Source organism: Oryzias melastigma, linkage group LG8 (assembly GCF_002922805.2).
Source record: "Oryzias melastigma strain HK-1 linkage group LG8, ASM292280v2, whole genome shotgun sequence".
NCBI classification, from domain to species: domain Eukaryota; kingdom Metazoa; phylum Chordata; class Actinopteri; order Beloniformes; family Adrianichthyidae; genus Oryzias; species Oryzias melastigma.
In genome coordinates this window covers 21,007,828-21,035,809 of record NC_050519.1, presented here as the reverse complement: position 1 = coordinate 21,035,809, position 27,982 = coordinate 21,007,828, and the positions used below count along the sequence as shown (strand labels likewise).

Here is a 27,982-nt window from a genome sequence, read left to right as displayed (position 1 = left end):
GCAGCAACACTTTTAGCCAATCACGAATCGCCGTTGTCGTCAGGTGACAACATCCACCAATTACGTGAAGGTTTTTGTGAACGCGGGGCAGCACTTCCGGTTACTCGTGGAAACGGACCGAGGCCTCTCCATGCGGTACTGATCCAGTGGACTTGCAGCTAAATTCGTAAGGTAGAAGTTTAATATTGATTTAAAACATATAAACTTTTGCTCTTTTAAAGCGCTAATGGCATTTTAAGTGAATTACAATTTTTTGTTATATAATTTTGTTTCTTCGGCAGTCATTTTTGCTTCAAACTTATTGTTAGCTTAAGCTAGTTATCTTTAGCCTAGCATTTCATAAAAACGACTATCGTGATTATACCCGTTGTTAATATGTTTTAGCTTCAGTTATCTCCGATTTTAGCGTTTTATACATATAAAAATTATTCCATAAACCGAGTTATTAAAGTTTTTAAATAGCAGTGAATTGAGTATGTCCCTTTGCCGCGTTAGCCTCGGATGTGTTATACAATAGTTGCTTAGCATGGCTAATAGGCTAGACGGTGCGACCAAAATTACAGTTTCGACTATGAGCCCGCTCAACTTGTTTAATGCGCGACTCACAAAGTCAGAAATAAATTATTTCAAAAAATGTTTAAATATTTTAGCACAGCTACCATGAAGAATGGTAAAAGTAAATTGTTTTATAACTCAATGCTTCTTCGATGACCAAACTATGCCCAAAATCTAGGAAAATATCTTGGAAAAATACTAGTGTTATTTTTTTCCTTTGTCAGTCTCAAACTGATAAATATTTACTTTACGTAGATGGCTTAACATATGTTTTGTATTATTATTATTATGAGTCTCCCAATTTTTTTGATTTGCTTGTTTTTACTTATAATCTTCTTCCATTGATAAAGTTTTAATATCACACCAATTGATTTAGGGATTTTTTAAAATTGAAATGGTCATGTCATGAAATGTGAATTAAAATTGGTTTAAACCATTTTATAAGTTAATCTCTACCTTTAGTAAAGTTGGAACATAAAATGAATGAAAATGTAGTTTGACAAAATTATCCGACATGTGGACACTTTAAAAATCACCCATTTTTTTAAGTATGGAAGGAGTAATATATATTTTGTTTGTGAAATATACATAACATGCAATTGGTGTGGGCATTTGTGAAGAGAGAACTTAATATGGCTATGGGAAAAATATACTTGTTTTTTCTATTCTCCATGTTTTACAAAATGGAGCCATATTTTAGTCATTTCATTTACATTGTCCTTGTTGGAATATTCCACAGATGTCACCACAGTCCAATTTAATGTCCTTTCTAAAACATGGATGTGTCAGCGTATTTCTCATTTCATATCTCCTGAGTTCGACTGTCTTTTTGTCTTTTTAATTCTTAGTTTAAATTAATTCTTTGTGTTTGTTTTTGTTGTGCTCCTTTCATGTTTAAATACTAATTTTCCTGTGAGAAGTGTTTTCTTGGAGGGTTTGTTTTATCCTTTGTCATCTTCAATTTTTTGCAAAAATCTCAACACCAGTTTAGTCTAAATGACGCATGGCATAAACCATTTTTAAATCACTTTAAAATAACGGCAGCACAACAGGTGTTTCCAAAAAAAATGATGATCTCTTTTGTTTGTTTTTTTTTTGTTTTTTTAAGTCAGTTTCTTTAAACAACGAAACTCCAAGGCCTTTTTTTGTTTGTTTTCCAGAAATAAAGAAACCCTTCGCACACAATGGCTGAGAATGACGAGAGTGAGCTGCTCGACTACGAAGAGGATGAGGAGCCTCAGGGAGCCCCAGAGAGCGCTGCCCCCGCAGGAAAGAAGGAGGTGAAAGGTTCCTACGTTTCCATCCACAGCTCAGGCTTCAGAGATTTTCTCCTGAAGCCCGAGCTGCTCCGCGCCATCCTCGATTGCGGTTTTGAGCATCCGTCTGAAGGTAAGGGGGCACAAGGATGGATTTTTCCACGAATTGCATTCATTAATGTTTACTGTAGTTGTTCTCATTCATTAATTTGTATTTTTAAAATGTATTTTTACAAAAAAAGCTATTTTTATTTTACCTTTGATGTTTGAATTCTTTGCTCCAGTATTAAAGTACTTACTATAAGCTGTAAAAAATCTTAAATGAAATAAAACTAGTTTTATAAATCTGTCACCAAAATAAAAGTTTTGTTTTATTGTGAAGTGACGTATTCTCCGTTTCCTGTCTTCAGTCCAGCATGAGTGCATTCCACAGGCCATCCTGGGCATGGACATTCTGTGCCAGGCCAAGTCGGGTATGGGCAAGACCGCTGTGTTCGTGTTGGCCACCCTGCAACAGATTGAGCCCGTCGACGGGCAGGTACGCTGATTTTACCCCAGAAGATGCAGAACTCAAGTTAGAAATGTTACTAGAAGCTGTCGCGCTGCCTCTAGACCGCCGAGCTGCGATTGACCTCTGATTGTGACTTTGCATTGAATTAACATTGAAACTAGACGCCTTTGATGTGAACAGAGCTTAACTTCTACATTTAAAGTTTTTTTGTTTACATTTTTCAATGGTTTTTAACCAAACAGTAACTGCAAGTGTCAGTAAATTCAACACTGAATTTTTGAGGGAAAGTATAGCAGAAAAAGATATATAGCATTACCTGTGATAATGCTAGTGTGAATGCTGTAAGCTGAATTTATAGATGCTAGTGCTGATAGCTGAAATGCTGAAATTGATAGTGAAAAACGCTGAAGTTGATTGCTGAAACCGCTGAAGCTGATGGCCAGCTAAAATATTAGCTAAATGCCAAATTAGCCAAAAAACTGAAAAAGCCCAAGTTATCCAAAAGAACTTGCATGTAACTCCAAAACGGCCTAAAAAAAAAAAGAAAAAATCTTAAATTAGCCAAAACAGCTAGCATGTAGCTGAAATGTTAGCTAAACTCTCAAATGTCCTAAAAAAAACCTTTAAAACATGCCAAAATAGTCCAAAAAGCTAGAATAATGCCAGTATAACTTTCAACGTTACTACACTCTGACTCCATATTAGACAACATAACGACTAATCAACTATTAATTTAGTCTTCAACTATTTTAATAGTCAGTCGTCGATTAGTCGACTTATCATAGCAGCCCTGCTGTTGACATTGGAATAACTGTTTTAACCCTTTAAGGCCTAAGCCTCAAAATGTCCGCCTGGACTTTTCTGCTAATTTTGACTATGAAAGGGTCAGAGAATGTCCTACAAATGTGTGCTTTTGCCCCTTTTTCCAGAAGACATTGAATTTTCAATATAAATAATTTTTACATTTTTTTAATTCTAAAATAGTTTTAAACCAATTTAAATAGTAAAAAAACACAAAATCGAAATGTGATTTTTAGAGTTTTTAGTGAGAAAAACAGTGCAAATGTACATGAACAACAGGTTTTGTTTGTTAAAAGATTAAATTTATCCAATGTCAAACAATTTACAACAACATTTCTGTATATTTCCCTCTAATTGTGCAAAAAAACAGTGCATAAAATGCCAAATATCTACAGCCGTTTTTAGTCACACCGGGGAGATCTGTCCTCTTTGGCTTCTCAAAGGTCTTGGTGATGCTGCCAGTGACGGTCACAAGTCCCAAACTTCCAGGAAGTGCTCTTGGTGCAGAGTTTGCAGCATCAGTGGGAAAAGATTTCACCTGGTGATGGTTTTCTGTACTTAGAGATGGTTGGACACCTGGGATCCATCTGGGGTTGAATCTCAGTGGATGAGGATCTCCATCAGATGGTTCTGAATCTCTTCTACTGTTGTTGATGTGATGAGCAGCTTTGATCTCTGACCAGATCACCAGAACCTCCAGCATCCTCACGTTTTCTCATCTTTGGCCCTCCAGCATCATCAGCTGCAGCCCACAGGACACTTGAAGAAACATAGTTTTCATTTATTATGATATTCACTTCCTGAAAAAACATAAATATATGCCTATTTTATACGATTACTTATAATATTTGAGTAAAAAAAATCATCCAAGTGACATTTGAGTGACATTTCTCTAACACAGTTTGTGTTTCACAGTAAAAACTAGCTAGCAACTGCTTGATTCCTAGAGCAAAAAACACGGAAATGCAGCACCACAAACTTTACCTTTTCTCGCCAAAAATGACTCCTTCTTGTTGCTCCTTCGGTCCCAAAATCTTCTCTGAACCTCCATGAAGGTTATATTTCCCACGATGGTCGTCTTTCAGACATTTTTCTTATTTTTTTCACCGTTATAAAAACTCCTTTCGACCGCTCCGGTCTCTGCGTCTCTCCTCCGCTCCGTCTGTCTCACCGGTATACAACGGAGCCCCCCGCGGGCTTCTGGGTAGAATTACCGTAATGAACCGATATTCACAAGAAAGCGCAATGTCTCAGCTTTCAGAAACTGTTGAAATTTTTAAAATAGAGCAAACGGTTCAGGAGTTACGGTAATTCAAAGAGCACGTGTCCAAATGTGTCTGGGGCGACACGTTCGCCCTTAAAGGGTTAATCCACCTACCAGTACATGGATTTATTTTTATTTTTTTTACATACACAAATGCAGTTCCTGTTATCTTTCCTTATTTCTTATCTCACCTGTTCCTAAAGGGTCAGCTGTTTGCTTTTAGAGTTAAAGGCATGTCATTATTAGTAAACGAACAACACATAAATACACAAAAAAGTACAAGATTATAGCTTTTACATTTTACCTTATCGATTTACTTTCTAAAAATGGAAGTAATTTAAAGAGCATGCTTTATACCAAACTGCAGTAGGCTAGTCCCTGGGTGTGTTTTAACCATCTTTAGTTTGATTTATTTAAAAGTTGATGTCTGAAAAACTGTTTTCTTAATTGAGACTTCTCGAGTGTTGTCATCATCACATACTTGGACAGATCAGATGTTTATTTCCTGGTGTGCTCCTCCACAGGTGTCCGTGTTAGTCATGTGCCACACCAGAGAGCTGGCCTTCCAGATCAGTAAAGAGTACGAGCGTTTCTCCAAATACATGCCCACTGTAAAGGCAGCGGTGTTCTTCGGCGGCATGGCCATCAAGAACGATGAAGACGTGCTGAAGAAGAACTGCCCGCACATCGTGGTGGGAACGCCAGGCCGAATTCTCGCCCTGATCCGTAACAAGACCCTGAACCTGAAAAACGTCAAGCATTTTGTCCTGGACGAGTGTGACAAAATGCTGGAGCAGCTTGGTGAGTTTCTGCCTGCTGTACAAAAACGGTGTTTTGAAGTGGAGCAGATTTACAATCAGACGGTTCTCGTCTTCCTTGTGTTGCAGACATGAGGCGCGACGTTCAGGACATCTTCAGGATCACGCCTCACGAGAAGCAGGTCATGATGTTCAGCGCAACGCTGAGCAAAGAGATCCGACCCGTCTGCCGCAAGTTCATGCAGGATGTAAGTAGGGCTGCCACGATTAGTATGACTATTAAAATAGTCGACAACTAATTTAATAGTCAATTAGTTGTTGCTTTATATTATATGGAGTTGAAGTGTAGAAAAGTTGAAAGTTATAACAGCATTATGCTCACTTTTTGGACTATTTTGACATTGATTTAGGTTTTTAGGCTAATTTGAGTTTTGCTAATATTTAAGCTTCATGCTAGCTATTAGGGCTGCCACAAACGATTATTTCAATAGTTGACTAATCTCCGATTATATTTTTCGATTAGTCGACTAATCGGTTCGTGCAGCGACTGGATGTAAAACACTCATCTTAACCATCATTATCTTTAAACTTGAGATCTTTAAGCTATATTCTAACTAAAATAAAGACAGTAGTTTATTCATCTTTTAATGAATCATGCAGCTTTTCTCCTTCATTTATTTCTGGCATTAAAACAAGACTTAAATCAAATAATGCAATCCGAATCAACAACAAAAAACTTATTAAAAGCCTGCAATTCTTTTTTAAAGCTTTAAAACACATATTTAATAAAACATGTGTAAAGTATTTCAAAAGCTATTTGCAGATATAAACACACTCAAAATATTTGCTCATTGAGGCCCATTTATTAAAGCGAAACACTAATAACATCTTTGAACTGAAGATATTCCTGTATAAAACCTGAGGATGCCCATAGAAACAAAGAAAATAAATAAAAAGGATGGCGCTAGTGTTCGGCAGCGGAGCCACCACCAGTGTGTGAATGGGTGAATGGGTCTGTGACTGTGAAGCGCTTTGGGCCCTTGAAGGAGGGTAGAAAGCGCTATACAAGTATACGCCATTTACTAGGGGTGTGCCAAAATATCGATATTGCGATATATCGCAATATTTAATCCTGCGATCGATTCTCGATGGGTTCTCATCGAGTAGGCTGTTGTGCTGAGCGTCTGAGTTGCGCGCCGGAACTAATAAGCAGATGGGCGCGTTGCGTCGGACTTTTAATAGCGATGCACGCGCTCATTCGGGAGAAGCACCGGTGAGATACAGGCTCTGTAGCGCGTGTGTGAAGCATGCCTACCTGTCAGCATTTATCATCCATCTGTAGGAGATCCAGCTGGTAAGAAGTGACTTTGTCTGAGCGCTAGAATGTCAGCGATCACTTACTTCCTGTTTGCTGTGGGAACTGAGGGCGCGCTCCGCAGTTGTTTGTGTACTTCAGGGACCGTCTGCATTTTCCTTTTTTATGCACTTCAACCTGCTGTTAAACCTGTTTAACCTGCTGCTGTACGGTGTAACTTTGGTAAATTTATAATGTGACGTTTTCAAACAATGTAATTACTTGTTGCTAATGTTAATTTAAAGTAATTCTTAAATAAAAAAACAGGATTTGATGTATGAACTTAAATTTAAATGTAATTAAACTAAAGTACATGAATTCACTGTAAAATTAGGGAGAATGCTAATTAATTGAAGCACTTAAAATTATATTTATTGCCATTATTATGTGTGTTTTAAGGTTTTTACCTATTGACTGCTGACTGACCAAATGGAAAATAGATAAAGATTGGAAAAATAATCTCAACAGACTGAGTAAATCAGCCTTCATTTTTGGATGCTCAGCCCTTTTCAAGTGAGGGAAAAGTGCACAAAAAATTAGGTCAATTTTGAGAGAAGCTGTAAAACATTATATTCATCATCCTTTGGTGTGATGTTCATTTGGAGGTAGATAGCTGTCACTACTTGACTTATTTAATTTTTGCTCTGTTGCTTACAACAATTCTGCACTAAGTAGTGTCACTGCTGATCATGTTTACTATTAACATTAAATTTGACAGATAATTCCAATTCAGTTGTGGTCAATGCTTGTCAAAGACATGATTTCAGCAATGTTGCACAAAAGTGTCTATAATTTTTTGCACAAAATAAGAGAAGTTGTTTATTATGATTGTGTTTAAGCTAAAAAAGATAAATGGGGATATATTTTCCAAAAAAAACGTTTTTCTATATAATGCTAGTTATTAGAGAGGATTTTTACCAATTATCGCAGTATCACGATATTATCGATATCGTGAGCCATGTATCGCGTATCGATATCGTGAGGTACCCAGTGATTCCCAGCCCTACCATTTACCATTGTGGTCTCCCCTGCAGCCTATGGAGGTGTTTGTCGACGACGAGACCAAACTCACACTCCATGGTTTGCAACAGTACTACTGCAAGCTGAAGGACAGCGAGAAAAACCGCAAGCTCTTTGACCTTCTCGATGTTTTGGAGTTTAACCAAGTGAGTGTGGAACTAAGTACTACTAAATGATGGTTTATTGGGGTTTGATGATGTTGATGTGCAGTGTCTTGTTTGTCCTCTAGGTGGTGATCTTTGTCAAGTCAGTCCAGCGGTGTATTGCTCTGTCTCAGCTTCTGGTGGAGCAGAACTTCCCCGCCATCGCCATCCACAGAGGGATGGCTCAGGAGGAGCGGTGCGACTTTTGCTTCCAGAGATCTACACAGGCTTAGTGATGAGCCGTCTCGTGGTTAAGCACATCTCTCTGTCATCTCTCAGGCTGTCTCGCTATCAGCAGTTCAAGGACTTCCAGAGGCGGATCCTGGTGGCCACCAACCTGTTTGGTCGAGGGATGGACATTGAGAGGGTGAACATTGTTTTCAACTACGACATGCCAGAAGATTCCGACACATATTTGCACAGGGTAAGAGCTCCACACTGTTCAAGCTGCTTTTTCGTCTCTAGGATTGGCGTCTTTGGAGTTGATCACACCTTCTGCTCACATCAGGTTGCCCGCGCTGGCAGATTCGGGACCAAAGGCCTGGCTGTAACCTTTGTGTCCGATGAGACCGATGCCAAGACTCTGAACGACGTGCAGGACCGCTTTGAAGTCAACGTGGCTGAGCTGCCAGATGAGATTGACATCTCGTCTTACAGTGAGTCCTTACTGACACCAATTGCATCTAAACTGATGATGTGCAACGTTCAAAACTATAAGTTTTCTGCTGATGACCATTGACTGTATAAGACAATCGGACGGTGTGACCCTTCCTACCTGGCATTCCAAACAGGAAGTACCCGCTGGTTACCAGAAGCCAAAATCCCGAAAGGTTCCCTTTTTCTTAACATGTTCTTGATAATCTTAATTTTTTTCAAATTTCTGTAGTTCGTTGAACAAAGTTGTGAGCGTTCAGCACCAAAAATGAACTTTTCTTTGTATTTGAGTCAGTGAGACCAAAACTTTATCTTTAGTGAAAAAGAGTTCCTTGTTTGATGCTGACCTCATTAGAGACATCAGGAATTTACTTTCCATCAAACTCATTTTGACAGGTGACCTTTGACCCTATATACCCTTTATATATAAAATTGATATGAAATAATTACGCCATCTTGAGGGGCGGGGCACATGTCAAAACGAGTTTGATGGATAATGTAGGGTCAAAGGTCACCTGTCAAAACGAGTTCAATGGATTGTGTGGGGTCAAAGGTCACCGGTCAAAATAAAGTATATTCCTTATCTCTCTCTCTTTTGCTTTCATCTTTTTAAGACCAGAAACTAATGAAGGACAGAAGCTGCACAATTCATTAAAAGTTTAATAACTATCATCTTAATTGTCTTTATTTTTAGTTGGTACAACGCTAATGATGGCCAAGATGTATGGTTTACATACACTTTGTGAATGACCCAATTAGCCGACTAATCAGAAAAAAGAATCGGTGATTAGTGGACTAATAAAATAATGTGGTCTCAACGTTCAAATGGTTTGACAGATTTTCCTGAGCCTACTTTCAAATGGTGGGGGTGTGGCTTTCCAACACTCTTACTCCTGATTGGCGAGAATGGTTGCCGTAGTAACATTGACTCAAACCAATTTTTACCGATCACTGCTTACTGAAATTGTCTGGCTCCAGCCTCCAACCATTCAGTATATAGAGATATGTCAGCCAAAAAAGGAAAAACTTCTTCTAACAAAATCAAGTCAGTTCAGTCGCCATTTGTCCTCGATACAGACGTCGCCATGTTGGAACCAGGCAGAATCAGAAAGGAGTCTATGGCAACCACTTTTGCTAATGAGGAGTGAGCTCTGGTGAATCCGTCAAATGTTTCTAATTTTTGAGGTGGGGGTCAGCGAGCACCACATGCTTTTATTGAGGCATTTGGTTGGCCAGTTTATAACTTGCAATAACTAAAATATATCGTGAAAAAATATTAGGATTAGCAAGAAGATGAAAAAAAAAATCGTATCAGATCAGGGATATAATTCTGACAAATAGACTGTAGCTGTCTATTTCTCTATAGAAGTCAATAGGATTTTGGCTTCTTGGAACCAGTGGTACTTCCTGTTTGGAATCAATAGCTCCAACATATCAGAGTCATAGCGCGAAAATATGGCGAATAAATTGAGTTAATTATATTGGAGCCGGAGGTAAGCTGTTTTCTATGGATGACGTCACTCTCACCCGGTCCCACTCTTGTACAGTCAGTGGATGTGTGGTAACTGGAGCTTGGATCAAACATTTATCCGCTGAAAAGCTTCCACATTCAGCTGTTGCTCATTGAGCGAATGCTCCGCGTGCTCGGCTAACGCCTCTCCTCTTCCTCCACAGTCGAGCAGTCCAGATGAGTCCTCCAGCCAAACAAGTGTCCTCTACACCCTCTACACTCAGTTTTTTGTGGAAAGAAGGGTTTTAATTTGTCTTTTATGGTTTGTTTGGTTGTTTTTTCTTTTGTGCTTGATTAAAACTTTCTTATAAGTGGTCTAGACTGTTTTCATTTATTTTAGTGTCAAGGGAAACTTTTGAAGCACACATTGAGTTTTTTTATTTTTAAAGTACATTTATCAAATTTTGTATTTTCTTGTCTATTAGAAAACTTAAGTAAATTGGCAGCTTTTTTTGTATTTCAGTCTTGCTAAAAAAATGATAACAAATAAAGGGAACTCTACAAAAATACATCCTATGCCTGAACCACTGAAATATTCTTTGAAAGCCACATTTGCTGAAAACACAACCACATAAAAATGGTGAATGAAAACAAAGGCGGTGAACGGTTTCCTGTGGGATCTCCTCCCTCAACTGGATCAAACCATCTGCCAGCTCCCGGACAGTCTGTGGTGCAACCTGGTGTTGGTGGACTGACTGAGACATGATATTCCAGATCACCTGGATTCAGGCCAGCCCACAACATCAATACCATCGTCGAGCAGAAACTGCTGACGCACTCCAGCTACGAGGTCTAACTTTAGGAACCCAGGGCCAGCGGCGGACTTGGCAGTTTGGGGGCCCCGGGCCAACAATAAGATGGGTCCCTCCTAAGTGGTTGTATTATTTATTTTTTACAATCCTTACATAGAGTAAAATGTCAGTAAAATAATTTCTTTAATATGTCAGGTTTTACTAAAGAAGACATGAGACACTAAAATACTTGAGCAATGGAACAAAAAATCCCCTTATGGAGTGGTGTCAACAAACATTTTTTTTTCTCAAAATGACTATTTCTGTCTCTATTTTTCCATTTTACCTCTTCTCATTTTTGACTCCTTTTATTGAGTTCCTCTGATTCTGTTCTTCCTTTTTTTGCTTTCTTCCTGCACTTTTGGAAACGTAGCAACACTTTTTTTGTGCCTTTCTGTTTTTTTTTTTCGATTTTAAATCTTGGAAAGTCTCTTTCTACTAGTTGACTTGCTTACTTGTTGGAATATTCCATTGTTGCTGATTTACGGGGGACATCTTAGCCTAGTTTCTACTGAGCGATCCAGTACGATAATGAGTAGTACGATGCAGTCCAGTTCATTCTGGCGAGCTTGATCAGTCAAGCCCCGTTTCCAATGAGCGGTTTGTTTTCACGGTGCATGCATGGTAGACCACCAGCGTGTCATTGTTGTGCATCGATTATAAAAGCAGCAACAATGGATGTCATCCAACAACTTGTCTTTTTCTTGCTTTACTTTTTGTACATCGTTCATAACAGGAATTTATGTTTGAAAGAAGATTCTGGGCGGCGAAGAAGAAGAAAGAGGAAAACGTTGGAAACGTTAGCTTAGCGCTATATTGGTGCTTTCTAATGTCGTCATCACTTTCTGCCAATCAGCTGTTGGTAACAGCTGCTCCGCCCCAACTCTACCCTTCTATTATTCTATAAGGCACAAGTCAGAACTGTTTAATAGGTCCATTTTACAATGGAAATGCTCAGTGATTTTCTTTTCTTTTTTTATTGTGACATAGTCATATAATGATGGCCATAAAATATATTTTAGTAATATTTAGAAATATTTTAAGTCTTCAGTTTGGGCCCCAAAGGTGTTGGGGGGGCCCAGGCAGTCGCCTACCTTTGCTTAAGGGTAAGCCCGCCCCTGCCCTGAGCAATGGATGAGTTTACCTCTGATACCTGAGTTTCTGAAAGTTAAGACTGCCAAATGGACCCAACTTTACTCTCCCAATTCCACAATTTTCTAAAAATGTGGAATTTTGTACTGAAAGATTTAAACTCAGTGGTCATAAACAGAAAACCCCTGAAAAAGTTTTCATTTTCTGTCCATCAAGAAGTAATTTTTTATCATTGAAAAAGCCAGCCTCAAGTGGTCATTTGAGGAATTACAACACACCAAGATTATTTTTGTGGTAAAAAACATTTTTAAAGGTAAAAAAAAAGTCTTTATTCAGAAATATAAAACAAGTTTCAGATTAACCAGCTTCTTAGAGAAACGAGAGGAGAGAATGACAATTTAATCAACCTCACAAGTTTAACAGGATAACTTTTCATCTCAACGAACATGCTGTTAATACAGGTGGTATTAACATAAACCACCAGTCCTACAATCATCATGCTCTCAACAGTTAACGCTCAGATCTGAACCCTGTTTTGTTCTCCGTTAATCTAACACTACAGTTTAATAAACAGCAGGTAGAACTACCAACAAACTGAAACTGCATCTGTACATAGCTGCTCTATAATGTCCCTGTTTAACAAAACCAAAAAAAATCAGTAACTAAGCCACATCCTCTACATAGACAAACATGCTTAAATTAAAAACTACAAGATATTTTTTTATTTTCCAGAGTCAAAAAGCTGCAAAACAAGAATAAATCAGTAAAAATAAATGAAGTTTCTATATTAGAACCACCAATGCGAAGCGGTTTACAACTCACACAGTCAGGTCGTTGCTCATATCTGTCTTAAGGTGCACACAGTAATCCAAGCACCAGTCCAGAAAGATGCTTGGCGTCCTCACTCAGACCTTTTTTTTTTACTCTCCTTATATTATTTAGGCTCCTGGTTGTGTTTGGGATAAAGCTCTCTGGCTTTACAGGCAGCGTTTATCAGAAAATGCGGTTTCTCCAGCAGAAGGCATGAGTTGGAGTTTTGTGTCAGTGACATGTCATGCTGCTTAATTACAGGCACCCGAGCGGTTCCACCCGCAGGTTACAAATTACATGTTTACCTCAGCGCACACGCGCTTTTTTAGATTTTATTTTTACAGCAAACCCAAGAAAGAGGCTGATTTTTCTCCCGCTTTCCCCCTCACAGATTGTAATTTGTGCAGAATTAGGTGGTTGACTTCTCGACGCCGACATAGACGGCGTGTTACTCTGGTGCCTGCTGAATGTCTCAGTTTGTTGAGAAAGCCGGGCGGCAGATGAGTCCATCTGTGTAAACAACCTGGGCCCGTCGGGTCCATCTGTCTTTCCGCTTCTGCACATCCATCACTGAATATGGCTTTCTGGGGTCAGGTCTCGGATCCGTGGGAGTCCCCCCCTCCATTCTTCCGAGTGACTGACAGCTCTCAGCTGTTCTGCCCCCGTCACACCGATGCTCCAAACATAGCGGCGTCACCTCTCCTGGTGACAGGCCGCTGCGTCACCACGTCTGTCTTGACAATAAATACCATGAATAAATACTCTGGAAAGACAAACTAAGCTCCTTTCGGAAGATGTGAGACGTTCCTCCTCCTTCTGTCCTCCTGACAGCTCCTCATGTGTTCCTTCAGCCAGTTTTAAACTCCATCTTGCTCAGGAAAAGTCTTTAAGAGTTCATAAATGTTTGATTATGGCCCAAAGATTGAAGTCCAGGACGTTTCTCCTTCCTCAAATGATCCACAAGAGATGTTCTAATGGCTTGTTTCAGACAGATAGACTAAAGACAGCTACTCTATGACAGGTACAGGTGTGGGGGGTAAATGCCTGCTTTCACAGAGGAATGTAGGTGGAAGGTGGGTGGGGGGGCGAGTACCACTAGTCCTTGAACTTGTGGGTGTCCCCGTAGAGCCACTGCTGTGGGGGCAGCGCCGCCTCGTTCAGGTGGTTGCACTCGTCGCTGCACTTGCAGGACTGGATGAACATCATGGATCTGTTGAAGCGCTCGCCGTCAGGGCAGGCGAAGGTCACGGTGGCCGTGCGGGTGCGGCGGGGGGAGCAGCAGCGGCCATCCCGGCACACGCCGCAGTAGTTGGGTCGGTACAGACGGGTGCTCCTGCAGCCGGCGTAGGACAAACGGTGTGGCTCCGGGGCCTTGTGGGTACGAGAGCACTTCCGCCCTTTCTGTGGACACAGGAGGAGAGAGTGTACAGAGCTGCTGATGCCGTCAGGAATGTTCTCCTGTATTTTTTATTAACATTTTTATACACACACACACAAATATATATATATACACACATGCATATATATATATATATATATATATATACACACATACATACATGTATATATATACATAATATATACACATGCACACATATATATATATACATATATATAAACATACATACATATATATAAATAAAAGGAATGTTCTCCCGTGTAAAAACTGGATTTAAAAACCCACTAAGATCATTGCTTGATCTATTTTAAAAGCCTTCCCTCTGTTTTTTTTAAACAATGAGTACGACATGTATTAGCCAAAATCAAAACATGTTTTTTGAACATAGTTTCTGCAGAGCGGCAGAAATTCACCCCCGAGGTTTGGGCAGGGCCATTTAGAACCCTGCCTCCTTCCCCTCCTCGATGCTGAGAGCTCAGACCAGGAAGCTTGTGGATCGCACCGCATATTTTCTACGTCACAAATTAGCTCTATTTTCATGTGATTCTGATTCTCACTGATTTCAATAAACAAATAGTGCTGGGTTGGTGAAATTGATTAATCGATCTGGAGCCATCCAAGGTCAATTTATCAATAATCGATCCATAAAAGTAGAGATCGATCTAACGCATAAAGCTAAAGTCTGCTAGCTTAATGCTAACGTATATCGATAATGGAATTTCCCATGGGACGGCTAATGCTAACGCTCGATTGACATAAACTAATATTGCTAACTAAATGAACATCTTTAGAAACGCGCAGGCATGAATTTTCCAAACTCCTTTAATTTTTAACCATTTTTGGTCTAAAGCAGTCCCCAAACATCATGTATTCGTGTATTGTGATGTAACAATCTCAGCCTAAACGTAAACATTTATGGTTTACAGAAAGCCACACATAGCCAAATTTTAAATAATTTATTTCTGTAATCTTCACAGAAAAAATAATACTAAAACATTTTAAAAACTAGATATATAGCATTACCTGTGATAGATCAATAGCTGAAGATGCTTAAATTGAAAGCTAAAAACACTGAAGCTGATAGCTGAAAACGCTGAAGTTGATAGCTAGCTAAAATATTAGTGAAGTGCCAAATTAGCCGAAAAACCTAAACAAAAAATTAAATTAGCCAAAACAGCTAGCATGTAGCTGAACCATTAGGTTAATGCCAAACTAGCCCAAAAAACTGGAAATATGTCTAATTTAGCCAAAACAGTTTGGGGGGCCGGCCAAATGTAGAGGAGGGCTGGATCCGGCTCTCAGGTCGTTTTTTTGGGGAACCCTGTCTAAAGCACAGTTCTTTGGCTCATACTTTCTTCTTCTTCTAGAATAAAAGGTAATGCTACATTGTGATCGCCACCTAGTGGCCAAACTGAAAAGCCCTCCAGGAGAGGCAGAACAATTGTTGGAGCTTCTTCGTTTGTGAATCCATCTAACACTGTATATAATAGACAATCTCATCAGAATTTCACTAATACATTTCACAGTATGTGAACTGTATCAGATTAATATGAAAATCTTCAAAACATATATAAGTTATTACTGTATTTCTAAGCAAATGTGTCTAAATGTACAACTTAAAATTCAGCTGAAGCAAATTGAAGTGAGTGGATCAGAGGAATAGGAAAAAAAATTAGAATTGAATCGATCCAGGTGAAAATTATTCTGGAAATTATTGGTGATACCTAGCCCTATAAACAAATACTTGGAAATACAATTTTAATCTTTATTTTCTTTATATATGCCCTCCATCATCAGAAAATGCCCCTAGAGTTTCTTCTTTTTTTTATTTGCCTCAAAAACCTGTTTTTAGATTTTACACAAATTCTGGTTTATTTGAATTAGCAGATCAGTTCTTATTTTAATTCACATTTTGCAGTAATGTCATTACTTGCTCCGTGGATAAACACGAATAGTTACATAACAGGATTAATAGAGGTGAAACCAAACAAATATTTCAGTCACTGTTACATTAAATAAAAAAGATATGGAAGTAAATGTTATTGTTGCATATACTGTATCATAACTTGAATGTTCATGATGACGTAAATACTTTTATTTTAATATTTTAGATATTAAAGATTGTTTGGTTTATATATATTTTTTTCAAAAGAAAAGTGGGGTTACTTTTTTAAATTCTGCATTTGTGTGCTTAATGTTAATGTGTGGAATTTCAATTTAACTTGAAACACTAACTTTACTCTAACATTATTCATGTATTTGCGTTAATTTTACAGAAAAACAACATTTTTTAAATATTTTATTGTGAAAACACTATTTACATGTATTCTGTTTTGAGTCTTTATTGTTTCTTTGATTTCATTGATAATACAGATTTGTCATACTTTAGTTTTTTCCCAATAAATACGTCTAGTAGATGATTATTATTACATTTTTCTTTTTAAATTTCAATTCAGCCATTTGGAGCTTAATTTTAAATCCTTCCTCTCCTAAAACCCGAAGGCTCTACATCTGAAACAGCATTTCATAAATGTTTTTTTTCTGTGATTCAATCTCTAGTAATGTATTTTATTCACACAGCTGTCATTTTAGGTAATTAGTGATGATCTGGAGCCAAAACATGAAAATGATGATTGAAATAAACAGACAGGGACATTTCGGGTGTAAACGCAGTTGCACCACATCTGAAATAAAAACAAATTAAATTAGTTTGCTGCTGTTCTTAATACATAATGCATAAAGGAAACAGGCTAAAAGCTGGAAACTCACAGAAACGAGCTAAATCCAACAGACTTTATGATGTGTTACATCCGCACAGCCGTGACTCATTTGAGAAGAGGAAAACAGAGTCAAAGTACTTCACTACAGAGACACACCACAACAAAACAAAGGTCAGGACAACAGACGAGCGCCAGAGAGAGACGCCTGCCAGCAAAGGCTTGACACCAGTCGGTTTCAAAACCCAAAGCAGCTCTTCAAGCGCTTAGTTATCCCAGTGAAAACAGGTGCGTGTAAACCCATCAGGCTCACGCCGGGAGGAGGAATGTTTCAGGAGGGCGACGGGTCTGAAATACGAGAAAGCAGCAGAGCGGCTCGATCGAGCAGCTGCCACCCACGGTGTGGGAGTCTGGACAGATCCGAGTTCAGGTGAGAAGAAGGAAACTTGGAAATTAACTTGATTGGAACGAGTTTCTCCTAAAGCAGGGGTTTGCAACCTTTTATACTGTTTGTCATGTGTGAATTCCTTCCCTACTCCCTTTATAGTGCGTTTGCCATTTTCTAGTGCTGTCTGAGTCTACAATTACAAAATTGAGTGCTAATATTAGCTAATATTTCAGCTACATGCTAGCTGTTTTGGCTAACCTAAGTTTTTTTTCCAGCTATCTATTATGTCCTCCATCATTATAAAAATGTCACAATAACATGTTAACCCTTTAACACCAGAGCTCCAGTGTTTATGCTCTTTGATTTATTGTAACTTTTTAAGTAGATTCTGAAGGAGAAAAGCGACGGGAGCTCCTTTTCTCCTTCAGAATCTACTGGAATTAAGCTGATTGAGTTGAAAAGTTACAGTATGGTAAAGATTTTGTGTTTAAGCGTTGCTCAGGTGTTACATACACCATTTTTATCAGAGTGGGTCTTAAACAAGGCACGTGCTGAACTTTAGCTCATCTTTGCTTTTTTAAATTCAAGTGGAGAAAAAAAAATCTTAATTTTCTCCACTGAAGTTCTCCCTTCACTTTGGGCAATTACCATGTGTTTTAGGAAAATATTTCCGGGATGGGAAAAGGTTCAAGTATGATGTCGATTTAGCCACAGTGGTGCAGTCACGAATGGGGTGAAGCTAGCTTGAATTTGGCCCCACGTTCACCCTGTGGGGGACATTTCCCACACAGCAACAAGACTGTGAATAGAGCATAAAGGGGCTCCAGCTACAGGGAGGCGGAGTGAGAGCCGTACACATGGCGTGATATTAATACCAACGACCCCATGAGAGCAATTCTTTCCTGAATATATTTTGCGCCGTGCCAGGACTCCGTGGTTGTTGGTAGGAGAGGTCTCCAAAAAGTCGCTTTATAACACGTGTACCAAAGTCAAGACCCGGGGGCCGGATCCGGCCCTCCAGATCATTTTATTTTATTGTTATTAATGGCCAAATGTTATCTTGCGCTTATTTCTAACTTATTTCTAACTTATTTCTAATTTTGACAAAATATATTTGTATGTAGAGTAAGATATTTAAAGTTATTTGAGGTTTAAGTTGATTTTTTCTGGAATAATATTCCTGCCTTTTTTAATATTCATAATTATGATAAAAAGTTATGGTTTTAGAGTTTTAAAAATTGTCATTCTACTAGCTTTTAGGACTATTTTGGCATTTACTTAGATTTTTAAGGCTATTTTGGAGTTTAGCTAATATTTCAGCTACATGCTAGCTGTTTTGGCCAATTAAGGCTTTTTTTCAGTTTTTTTAAGCTATTTTTTCTGCTACATGCTAGCAATTTTGGCTAATTTATGCATTTTTTAGTTTTTAAGCTATTTTGGAGTTTAGCTAATATTTCAGCTAGATGCTAGCTGTTTTGGCTAATTTAGGCTTTTTCAGTTTTTCAAGCTATTTTTATATTTAGCTATTTTTTCAGCCAAATGCTAGCTGTTTTTTGTTTTGTTGTTTAGGCTGTTTTGGATGTTTGGTTCATATTTACATGCTAGCTGTTCTGGTTAATTTAGGCTTTTTTCAGTTTGTAGGCTATTTTGAAGTTTAGCTACTTTTTTCTGCTACATGCTAGCTGTTTTAACTAACCAAAATTTCATTGTTGTTTTTTTAGGGTAATTGGTCATTTAGCTAATATTTTAGCTGGCTATCAGCTTCAGTGCTTTCACCTATTAGCTTCAGTGATTTCAGTTATCAACTTCAGTATTTTTAGCAATAGCTTTAGGGTTTTTAGGTATCAATTTCAGCATCTTCAGCTATAAGCACTAGCATCTTCAGCAACCAATTCAGCTTACAGCATTTACACTAGCATTATCACAGGTAATGCTATATATCTAGTTTTCTTACGCTTTTTAAAGTTTTAAAAATTTAGTTTTAGAGTGTTCGATAAATGTTTATTCTGTTCGGCCCACAACCTAAGCAGTGTTTTGGATTTTGGCTCCTTGTGCGATTGAGTTTGACAGCCCTGCTTTATAGGAATGTTAAAATGCATCAATGGCATGGCTCACCTTCACTGGTATGGACATGGAGCTGCAGGGCCGAATGTTGCACAGCCGCGTCTCCTTGATCAGCTTGCACCGAGCGTTGTCATTGGTAACTCGAGAGGAAACACCCATCCCACAGCTGCGGGAGCACTGGGACCAGGACGTAGTCTGGACCACACAGTGGTCTCCCATCTGACTCCAGGCTGATTAAAGAGAAGATGTAAAGATGTAAAAATGTGTGGATTGGGAGAAGTGGGAGAGAAGTGGCAGTCGGGAGCAGGTGGGGAAAAGCCGAGGTACGGGGATGCAAAGCACACTGGCCTTATTCACGGCGCAGTCAACACTGACACATAGAGAGGGTGATTACAGAGAGCCGGGTGACGGAGGGGGGAGAGCACCTCTGGTGTGCAAGGAGCCAGTGGAAAACAAGCCTCACGTAAAGCTAACACGGGCCCTGGAAAAAGCTCACATTGAGGCTGTTTGTGCGTCGAGCGGCTAAAATAGCTAAAACATAAACATGATGCTTTGCCGTGTGGAGGAAACAGAAGGCACTCTGAGGTAGAGCTCGCTTACCCTTCGGCTGCTTGATTCCACGTGGCTTCTCCCACCGTCGCTCCACCTCCAGCAGCTCGTTCCCCAAGGTGGCCTTCTCCTTTTTGGGTTTGTGAGGGTACAGCTTCTGGTAGGGCTTGGAGTAGGGGTATGCCGGGTAAGGAATAAACGGATACGGAGGCAACGGTGGAAGGGAGGGTTTCTGGTGGCCCGGCGACGCGATGGTGGCTCCCTTGTGGCAGCTGATGCTGAAGCAGCACTGGCCGGGAACTTTGATCAGGTGCGGAGCGGGGCAGGACGGGGAGGGAATGGGCATGCTGCTGGGGCAAAGGGGCACGCACCCCACCGCCCCGTCGATGCACGTGCACTGGTACTTGCAACCGGCCCGGAAATTCTCCCCATTTTGGTAAATGCGTCCGTTGTATTCGCAGGAATGACCCTCTGCTTTTGCTGCAGTGATGAGAAAAGAGACGTTTGTCACAAATAATCATTTAAATCTTACTTTATTTTGATGCTTTTAACCCTTTAACATCACAAAATCTTTAACATCCTGTGACTTTTCAATCGTTAACACGATGATTCCAGTCGATTCTGAAGGAGAAAAGAGGCACAAGCGACTGGAATCATCGTGTTAACAATTAAAACAATTACGGTAAATCAAAGAATGTCCACCTATGACTTTTTTCATTATTCTTCTGAAAGAGAACAAATGTCATAAGAAATCATTTTGTTTTTGCATTTCTGAGTATTTCTCCTTTTAAATCTGTCAATCAAACTGTCTTGGACAGACTCTGTCTGAATGAATGATCTTCTTTCCATCAACAGCTCTGCTGCACATGCACTAAACCCTCATCTGTTCCTAGTGTCTAGTTCAGGTTCTGGAGAAGAGAAGATGGTATCTTCACATTGACTGCAGTCAAATGAGCCGCCGTTCACATTTCTGTGGTCAAATCAGCATCACTGGATTTTTGGTGTGAGTTTCATCCAATACTTACGGTAGCAGGACTGAGAACGCTGGAAAATCTCCACCAGACTCCACGGAGCTTCTTGATGTGACCACGGAAATGTGAACGGCGGCTCATTTGACCGCAGTTGGAAAGGATTGTAAATCAATGAAAGAGCATTTTGATGTTAGCTTTGATTATTTTATCAAGAACTCTGAGAAACCAATGATTGAATGTATTGATCACAGTCAATAAACATTGGAGAATTAGCTAAAAGAGTCTTTGGTGAACTGGAAGGAGAAAGAATCAGGATTTTGGAGGAAGTTCTGTCCATGAAGATCTTCACTTCCTCGTCCAGCTGACATCCGGATCAGAACCGTACGGCTGAACATTACCCAGATTGATGGATGTTTTTATGTAGCAGCGGGGAAGATTTACGCTAGCAAGACACAGAGATATCATAATCAGACGGGGGGGGGGGCACTGCAAAAGCCACGCCCCCTCAGAGGAGATTTTGGAAACAGGTTTCAGATCAACATAAAAAATGGCTTTTTAAGACATTTAGGTTGTGAGGTTTTGGTTAAAAATGTCATGATCATAAATGAAACACTACTGGGAATGATTTAAATTAAAAAAAATATTATTGGGAGACTACAAAGACCCACAACTGATGAAAATTGTGTTTTTAACATGTTCTTATGGTAATTTTCTGATAATGCAGGACATATCTAAAAGAAATTAAGCTCAAAATTACGTTTCTGAGTGTTTATTCAAATTGTTGTGAATTGGGTGCAGATAAAAACATTTAAATTTCTCGTCTGAGCTGGTATCTGGCTCAAAACTGTATGATAGATCCAAATGTAATTGCCATTTTTGTTGCAACGGTAATGTTAAGTTGGGGTTTTGAGGGGCTAGCAAGAGAGCATGTAAACAGAGAGCTCTCAGTAATGACAGGTGTTTTTATTTTGGCTAAAAAGAGCAATGCTTTGAAATGCTTTGAAAATGGATCAAAAGTATTCTTTTCAACTGCCATTAAATGAAAGTGACACAGATTCTTAAGGACAGGAGGGATGGGGGTTGACACAGTATCCTCCCTTAAATAAGCCAAGTGCTATTCTTGTATTTGAAAGGGAGTTTTTAGCTTGTTTACACTGTGCTGCCCTTTTTAACCTTTCAGTGGGGCCACTACAACACCCCGGATACCCCCACCCCCCCTCCTTTATATAGAATCAGCCCCTGATGAACATAAAAATTCCACTGTGTGTGTTGTGTGGGGCTGTTTATGTACACAGTGAAGTACTTGTATGAAACCTCCGTTAGTGAAGGTGCTCCGTTTTTGAAGTGTGGCAGGGACTTCAAACCACAAGCCCCTATCAAAGAGGAATCCAGCCGCTTGGCTCAGAAGTCAGATTCCCCACCCAGAAGTTACACACTCAGTCCCAACTTGAGCTGGCCAAAACAGCCCTCCCTCCCCCCACCGCCACCTCTGAGCCACGTACCCCTGCAGATGCCGTGGGTGCGGCCCACGTCGTTGCCGTAGTTGCACTCCAACCCTTTATGGTGGTCGCAGGGACGCCCTTCATGGCAGTCCTGGTTCAGCTGGGCGGCACACACCTTGCAGCAGCCGCAGCCATCCGGGATGGAGCTCACGCCTGGGGGGCAGGCCGGGGGCACCGCCGGGCACTCGCACACTGCGGGACAGTCGGCGGTCACCTGCGACACCAAACAGAGGATCAACAACAAAAACTGACAAAAGCAGGAGAGGACAAAAGCTTGCCTCATGCTACTCAGATCCCAGAAATTCCTGAAGGTGTGGGTGTGTGTGCGCAGCTTAAACACCGCCTGAATACGCAGCACTGTCGCAAGCCCCACAAGGGTAACAGTAACCCTCAGTCGCCTTCCGCTTGGCATTCGCCTGGCATTTAGGGATGAAAGGGATGTTCTGGGACCCCCCCACAACCTCACTGCTCCCACATCTTTAGTTTCTCATCTGTATCAACAAACGCACCCCCCACCACCACCCCAACAGAACCTCCCAAAGGGGACGGAGATCACAGGGAGATGTTAATCTGTCTGACCACGGACACCTCAGAGCTCTGAGTCCCAGCTGATGCAGACGGGAGCTCAAACAGACAAACACCAGTGATGTTCCAGAGAACATCTGAGTCCATACAGCTCAATCGGGGCGTGTGGGGGGGTTAATGAATACAGTACAGGACAATGACAATGTTGGTTTACAGACCAAATCTCTGCAGGTAGTTGGGTTACTTTTAAGAGCATCCTAAGGTTTCTTTGGTCTTTGACGCCTGAATTATTTTCAAATTATAAAAAAAAGTTGCTTATTCATTTGCTTGAGGTAGATGCTGAAGTGACATGAAGGCATCAAAAAGAGCCAAAAAGTAATGTAACTATTGATAATCATGTTAATGAAGACTCATTATCATCATATTGGGAGTTTTGAGCTCCACATGATAAATTTACAGTTAATCAGTTATGATAAACATTATTGGTCTAAGGATGTCTCTGTATATTTAGTCTATTAGTGGTGTATGATTAAAAAAAGCTTTTTATTTTCAAATAAAACATATTTGACAACATCTCACTTACCAAACTTTTAATTGATCGAAATGACTATTAAAATTTGTTTCTATATTTCTATTTTCTAGTTTTACAGAGATACTTCGATATTTCTCTAAAGATTTCTATATTTTAAATGTATATATATATATATCTGTGTAATTCTAAATTCTTTATTTGTTGTGTATTCTATTATTCTTTATATTTTTTTCTTTATATATTTTATATACTAGATTTCTATAAATATATTTTCATATTTATATATTCCTATACACACACACACACATATGTTAATTTCTAAATGTATCTCTATATTCTATATTCTATTATCCTTTATGTATTTATATATGTATATGTGTGCCTTTATTTGTTTTATATTCTAGATTCTTATAAATATATTTCCGTATTTCTATAGGTTCTCTATATTCCTTTACACCCCCCCCCACACACATATATATATATATGCATTATATGCTGTATTTCTATATATAATTCTATATTCTTTATTTCTATGTGCATTTCTATATTCTATATGTCTGATGTATTCCTATGCCCCCCCCCCTCTCTCTCTCTCTATATATATATAGTATAATTTTATGTTCTTTATTTCTATGTTTCTATTTCTATTTGTTCTCTGTTCTCCATATAAATGCGTGTTTATATTTGTTTCTGTATTTCTAAAGCAGGAATTATATATAACTTCCTTTTATCAGCCTTAAGGTCTGAAATAGAGTCAGGAAATCAAGATTCAGCTTCACAAAGGCGAGTTTTTCTGTTTTGAGAACCTAAGTCGTTGCTAAACTTGATCAAACTCTCAGTTATCGTTTAGAATGAACCAAACAATAGTTGAATGCATGTTTCTCATTAAAAAGTATCAGGTGAGTCTCCTATGGGGTTTGCACAGGACAGTAAATGACACCTACTCACCAACCCGACTGTCGCCAGGACCGAGACAGCAAATATCATCTGCATCCTCATGCTGTCAGAGGACTCACATGGAAGACGAGCGGCCGTTTGGAGAGTTTACGGACTAAAAATGGAAAGTATTCATCCAGAAGGCTCGAACAGAAGATATTTTATCCACAAACATGAAATCCAGCTTCGTAAATGATCCTCACGTCTCCTCCATCACTTCAACGCTTACATAGATTAACAGTCGACTCTTGGTTTTATAGCCCGCTCACAGCTCTCTCGGCCGGACAGCCCACCCCATTCCTGCCTCGACCAATCAGCGCGCAGGGCGCGCCGGCAGAGACTCCAAAAAGGGAAAAGGGGCGTGTCTTCCGCACTGTGAGCTGGGATGAAAGAGAAGTGGTGGGCGTGGCTAAGCATGAATGCAGTCATTCATAAAAACTCAGAATTACTACATTCCAAAGCGGACCGGCATTTCTTTAGAGTGTTTATTTATCCAACTATGTGCGAAAATAATATTTTTGATGCTTTAATGTTCTCTTTACACGCAGGCTTTTCTGTCAGGCTGCTGCTTTGTGAAAAGCAAAAGAAACACACGGACTGTTAGCGGGGTGTGTTCATACTGAGGGGGGAAGCCACGGAAACAGACAGGAATTTCCCAACTCCACTTTATGAAAACACTTTCAAAGAACTGGTCTGATAAAATATCAACTCCAGAATGAGGGACGATTGTGAAATAATATTTACAATCATTTCCAGTGCAGAATTATGTTTTACTTTCTGCTGTTTTTGGACCCTGCATTGACTGATGTTCACATTTGCTCTCAAATATTTCAAATTCATCATTCCACAAAGAAGCATACAGGAAACTGACTATTTTTTGGACCTGAGCTGCTGTTTGACAGACATTGGAGATTGAGTTAAAAATTCAACTAAAAACCGCACAAAGTGACTTATTACAGTTGGTGAAACTGGTGTTTATTTTATGTTTATTATAAATTAAAACTTTTAGTTAATTGGTCAGAGTCCTGAAATCACAAGGTTAATAGCAAGATCTAAACAGCTACATAAAGTTAACCATCTTTAACAGGCAAAAAACTAATATTAAAAACAAAAATTAATTGGACTTAAAAGTCAAATAAACTATATTAGCAAAAGTGTTACCAAATGATCAGAATCAGGTGTAGTAATCGCTTGGCCACAGGTGTAAATAATCAAGAACCCAGGTGTGAAGACTGTTTTTACAAACATTTGTGAAAGAATGTTCCACTCTCTGGAGCTCAGTGAATTCCAGTGTGGAACTGTCATAGGATGCCACCTGTGCTACAAATCCAGTCGTGAAATTTCCTAAATATTCCGCAGTCAGCTGTCAGCTCTATGGTAACAAATGGAAGAGTTTGGGAACAACAGCACCAAGGGTTCAGCCAAACTGATGGAGAGTAGTCAGCGGATGAAGATTTTGGACAACTCCATGCTCTTGTGGGAACAGTTTGGAGCGGCCCCTTCTTCTTCCAACATGACTGTACACCAGTGCATAAAGCAAGGTCCATAAAGACATGGATGACAGAGTCTGGGGTGGATGAACTGGACTGGCTTGTACAAAGTCCTGACCTGAACTGAACACCTTTGGGATGAATGAGAGCAGAGACTGAGAGCCAGGCCGTCTTTACCAACATCAGTGTCTGACCTGACCAATGAGCTTTTGGAAGAATGATCCAAAATTCCTATGAACACACTCCTCACCCTCATGGTTCCCAGAAGATTTGAAGCTAAAATAGCTCCCAAAAGTGGACCCAAATCATATTGATCTCTATGAGTAAGGAATGGGATGGCACTGCAGTTCATTTTGGTAATACAGTGTACATAAAAAATATTCGTCAGTTGATTTTTTTCCATTTAAAGTAATGGTAAAATAACTTGAGTCTTGGATTTAATATACGTTGCAATTTAGCAACATATGACATGAAAGGGTTAAAAACTAAAATGAAACAAGAGATTACACATTCTGCTAACCTCAAGGACCACGAACAAGCAAGTTTGAGAATTTTCTAGTTTCTATTTATAGTTTTATTCTATTAAAACAATTTTATAGAGAAATGTTGATATTTTTAAATTGTTCTCCTAAGCCAGGGGTGTCAAACTCTATCGCACAAGGAGCCAAAATCCAAAACACACTTAGGTCGCGGGTCAAACAGGATTAACATTTATTGAACACTCTAAAACTACATTTCTAAACCTTTAAAACCATAACTTTTTAACATAATTATGAACTAGACATGTAGCATTACCTGCAATGATGCTAGTGTGAATGCTGAAGATGCTGAAATCCATAGCTAAAAACGCTGAAGCTGATAGCCAATTAAAACATTAGCTAAATACCAAATTAGCCTAAAAAACTTAAAAAATAAACGTAAGTTCGCCAAAACAGCAAGCATGTAGCTGAAAAAAAGCTAAACTTCAAAATAACCAAAAAAACTGAGAAAAGCCTATTACCCTAAACACCTTGCATGTAAATATTAGCCTAAAAACTAAAAAAATAGGCCTTAGTTAGCCAAAATAGCTAGCAGGTAGCTGAAATATTAGCTAAACTCCAAAGCACCCTAAAAAGATCTTAGTAAATGCCAAAATATTCCAAAAAGCTGGCATGAGGCCAATTTTTAAAACTTTAAAACTGTAAATTTTTAGCATCATTATGAACAATAAAAAGGCATGAATATTATTCTAGAATAAATCAACTTAAATCTTAAACAACTTTCAATATTTTATTCTCCATAAAAATATATTTTGTCAAATGTATATTAGTGAGAAATGAGTGCAAGATAACATCGGGTCGTGAATAAATTTAAAACAAAATGATCTGGAGGGTCGGATAGAATTACCCACTGGGCCGGATCCGGCCCCCGGGCCTTGACTTTGACACATTTCTCCTGAACACATGCCCTAGTGGACGTTTCACCAGCCTTTGTTCTGATTGATATTATGAAAACTTTAATATCCATTTAAGACATTAACCTCACACATCAGTAATTATAGTTGAATAATATCTATAACAAACATTTTCACAACAAACTTGATCAAATTCCGATGCAGAACCTAAAAACTGCAGCCATAATAATAATAATAATACATACTAAAAAGCTATAAGTAAAATTGTTGGTACCAAATTGTTAAAAATATTTCTTTAAAAAGGGAACCCAATGTTTAAATTCTGGAGCCTCTAAATAATTTCCAAGTCAGAATAACAAAAAATACCTTTTAAAAAAATATTAGTTCATTTAGCAAAGTGGATACAGCTGTAGCAACTGCTAAAGAGGCATTAATAGGGCTTTTCCACAATTATTAAGCCCTGTGAGCACATTTGGTGGTATGAAATATCCGTTTTGATCTAAAAGTAACACTAACTAAACTAAAAAAACAAATATCATAGATTTATCCACATGAGAATGCAGCAGACTCCAGAGTTCTCTTTTCCTTTTTTGATTGAGCTTTAAAGCTGCAAAAACAAACAGACTCTTTTAGCTTTACGTTGTTGCCTTTGCTTGCACACACTAAATACACAGCCGCTGTTCCAACAAGTGATAATGACCAGCTTAATATGCTGAGCAGAACACTCAAAAAAACAGGTTATATTAACTGTTTACTGGACAGACATTGATGCTTTACAACTGTGACATTTAAAAAATATGCGATATCTTTCAGAATGCAGCAAACAAACATTTATTTTTTTAAGATTTGAACAAAGAAATACTCAAAAAAGCTATTTTAAGCCTATTTTTTTGTTTATATCCTCCATCATCAGAGAAATGCCAGAAGAACATATTAAAAAAACACAATTTTCACTAGAGTGGGTCTTTAACTATGTAAATAATGAAATCAAGCTTTA

General features: G+C 38.9%; 2 protein-coding genes across 4 annotated transcripts; one reads left to right on the top strand and one right to left on the bottom strand.

The window, feature by feature from the left end:
- Positions 1 to 23: 23 nt before the first annotated feature.
- ddx39ab (DEAD (Asp-Glu-Ala-Asp) box polypeptide 39Ab) lies at positions 24 to 10,145 on the top strand. Of its 2 annotated transcripts, none has more exons than XM_024272564.2 (10): positions 24 to 171; positions 1,716 to 1,944; positions 2,222 to 2,349; positions 4,912 to 5,188; positions 5,275 to 5,393; positions 7,534 to 7,665; positions 7,749 to 7,858; positions 7,942 to 8,086; positions 8,171 to 8,318; positions 9,991 to 10,145. In XM_024272564.2, the coding sequence occupies exons 2-10, from the start codon at positions 1,740 to 1,742 to the stop codon at positions 10,005 to 10,007; spliced, it is 1,281 nt and encodes a 426-aa protein (XP_024128332.1). In that variant the 5' UTR covers positions 24 to 171; positions 1,716 to 1,739; the 3' UTR covers positions 10,008 to 10,145. The 2 variants fall into 2 exon arrangements, with proteins under 2 accessions (XP_024128332.1, XP_024128333.1); XM_024272565.1 differs by having other exon boundaries at positions 51 to 166.
- Positions 10,146 to 12,815: 2,670 nt separating this feature from the next.
- On the bottom strand, positions 12,816 to 24,408 carry si:ch211-106h11.3 (CCN family member 1). Of its 2 annotated transcripts, none has more exons than XM_024272960.2 (5): positions 24,115 to 24,404; positions 22,110 to 22,323; positions 19,688 to 20,116; positions 19,139 to 19,317; positions 12,816 to 13,920 (listed from the first exon to the last, which is right to left on the bottom strand). In XM_024272960.2, exons 1-5 carry the CDS (start codon positions 24,163 to 24,165, stop codon positions 13,615 to 13,617), a joined length of 1,179 nt encoding a protein of 392 aa, XP_024128728.1. In that variant the 5' UTR covers positions 24,166 to 24,404; the 3' UTR covers positions 12,816 to 13,614. The 2 variants fall into 2 exon arrangements, with proteins under 2 accessions (XP_024128728.1, XP_036069252.1); XM_036213359.1 differs by lacking the exon at positions 12,816 to 13,920 and adding an exon at positions 16,443 to 16,602 and having other exon boundaries at positions 24,115 to 24,408.
- Positions 24,409 to 27,982: the final 3,574 nt, after the last annotated feature.

Excerpts from the sequence above, each read along its gene's own strand:
- si:ch211-106h11.3 (XM_024272960.2), bottom strand. The coding sequence starts at position 24,165 with ATGAGGATGCAGATGATATTTGCTGTCTCGGTCCTGGCGACAGTCGGG. Across the intron at positions 22,324-24,114 it reads TCCTGGCGACAGTCGGGTTG|GTGACCGCCGACTGTCCCGC; the intron begins GTGAGTAGGTGT and ends TTGGTGTCGCAG. Across the intron at positions 19,318-19,687 it reads TGGAATCAAGCAGCCGAAGG|CCTGGAGTCAGATGGGAGAC; the intron begins GTAAGCGAGCTC and ends CTCTTTAATCAG.
- ddx39ab (XM_024272564.2), top strand. The coding sequence starts at position 1,740 with ATGGCTGAGAATGACGAGAGTGAGCTGCTCGACTACGAAGAGGATGAG. Across the intron at positions 5,394-7,533 it reads GCCGCAAGTTCATGCAGGAT|CCTATGGAGGTGTTTGTCGA; the intron begins GTAAGTAGGGCT and ends TCTCCCCTGCAG. Across the intron at positions 8,087-8,170 it reads CCGACACATATTTGCACAGG|GTTGCCCGCGCTGGCAGATT; the intron begins GTAAGAGCTCCA and ends TGCTCACATCAG.